At 14.8% G+C, this 1,148-nt stretch overlaps 1 protein-coding gene across 1 annotated transcript in view; it reads right to left on the reverse strand.

Moving 5' to 3' along the window:
- Positions 1-524, reverse strand: part of PRSY57_0004900 (exported protein (PHISTb)) — a gene marked incomplete at both ends in the record, with an annotated part of 1,524 nt that extends 1,000 nt beyond the window's left edge. The window contains 2 exons of the mRNA XM_020114152.1: positions 1-218; positions 429-524. Coding sequence (XP_019970761.1) covers positions 1-218; positions 429-524 — 314 coding nt within the window. The remainder of the gene's footprint in view (positions 219-428) is intronic.
- Between the last annotated feature and the right edge of the window lie 624 nt (positions 525-1,148).

The following is a 1,148-nucleotide window of genomic DNA, read 5'->3' on the forward strand; positions in this document are numbered from 1 at the left end:
TCTGATCCATCTGATGCGGTTGATGCAGTTGATGCAGTTGATGCAGTTGATGCGGTTGATGCTGACCTTAATGATGTTGATGTTGATGCTCTTGATGGTGATCGTTTTGTTGTTGATACTGAGGAGCAGCTACAAGATTTTTTATAATCATCGTCTGCTTTTTCCTCTGACAAATTTCTATTCAACAAAATATCTCCTCCATTAGAAAAATTGGAATTCTACACATAAAAAAAAAAAAAAAAAAAAAAAAAATGAAATAAATAAAATATAAAAATATAAAAAAAAATGAGTAAAATATAAATATATTATTATTATTATTATTATTATTATACATATATATTATTATATAAAAAATATACAACACATTTATATATATTATATATTGTAATAATTTATAAAAAATTTTAAAAAATAATAACACCACTTACATCTAAAGTAAAACTTAAAATTACAAAAAGAAATCCAAAGAAACATAAGTGAAAGAGAGTAATGTTGATACTTCCTAGGTTGCTTATTATCTTCATTTTTTATTTCTTTTTTATTTTTTTTTAATAAAAAAAAAAAAATGTAATTTTTTAATTATTTATAATAATACACACTAAACAAAATATATATATATATATATAATATATATATAATATATATTTCAAACGGATTAAAACATAAAAAAGAAGAAAAATAAAAACCTATATAATAATATATATATAATTATATATTTTTTTTAATTATATATAATTATTCTATTCTTATTTAATTATAATATATATAACATTATATAATTTACAATATATTAAAATACAATACACATAATAATATATATATATATGAATTAAATATTGCTACTATAAAAATTAACAGATTTATTATTGTATATATATAATATATTATTATTCCATATTAAAATAATAATATATTTTTTTTTTGTATAACGTCATACATATTTTTTTCTTAAGCACCAAATATATTTAAAAAGTGTATAAAATAAAATGTTTATTAAAAAATAAATTATTTTTCTAGTTTTTTTTTTTTTTTTAATAATAAAATAAAAATAATTAAAAATTTGAAATTAAAAAATATAAAAAAAAAAAAAAATAAAAAAAAAAAAAAAATAATAAAAAAAAAAAAAAAAAAAAAAAAAATTTTTATTT

Source organism: Plasmodium reichenowi, chromosome 4 (genome assembly GCF_001601855.1).
Source record: "Plasmodium reichenowi strain SY57 chromosome 4, whole genome shotgun sequence".
Lineage (NCBI taxonomy): Eukaryota > Apicomplexa > Aconoidasida > Haemosporida > Plasmodiidae > Plasmodium > Plasmodium reichenowi.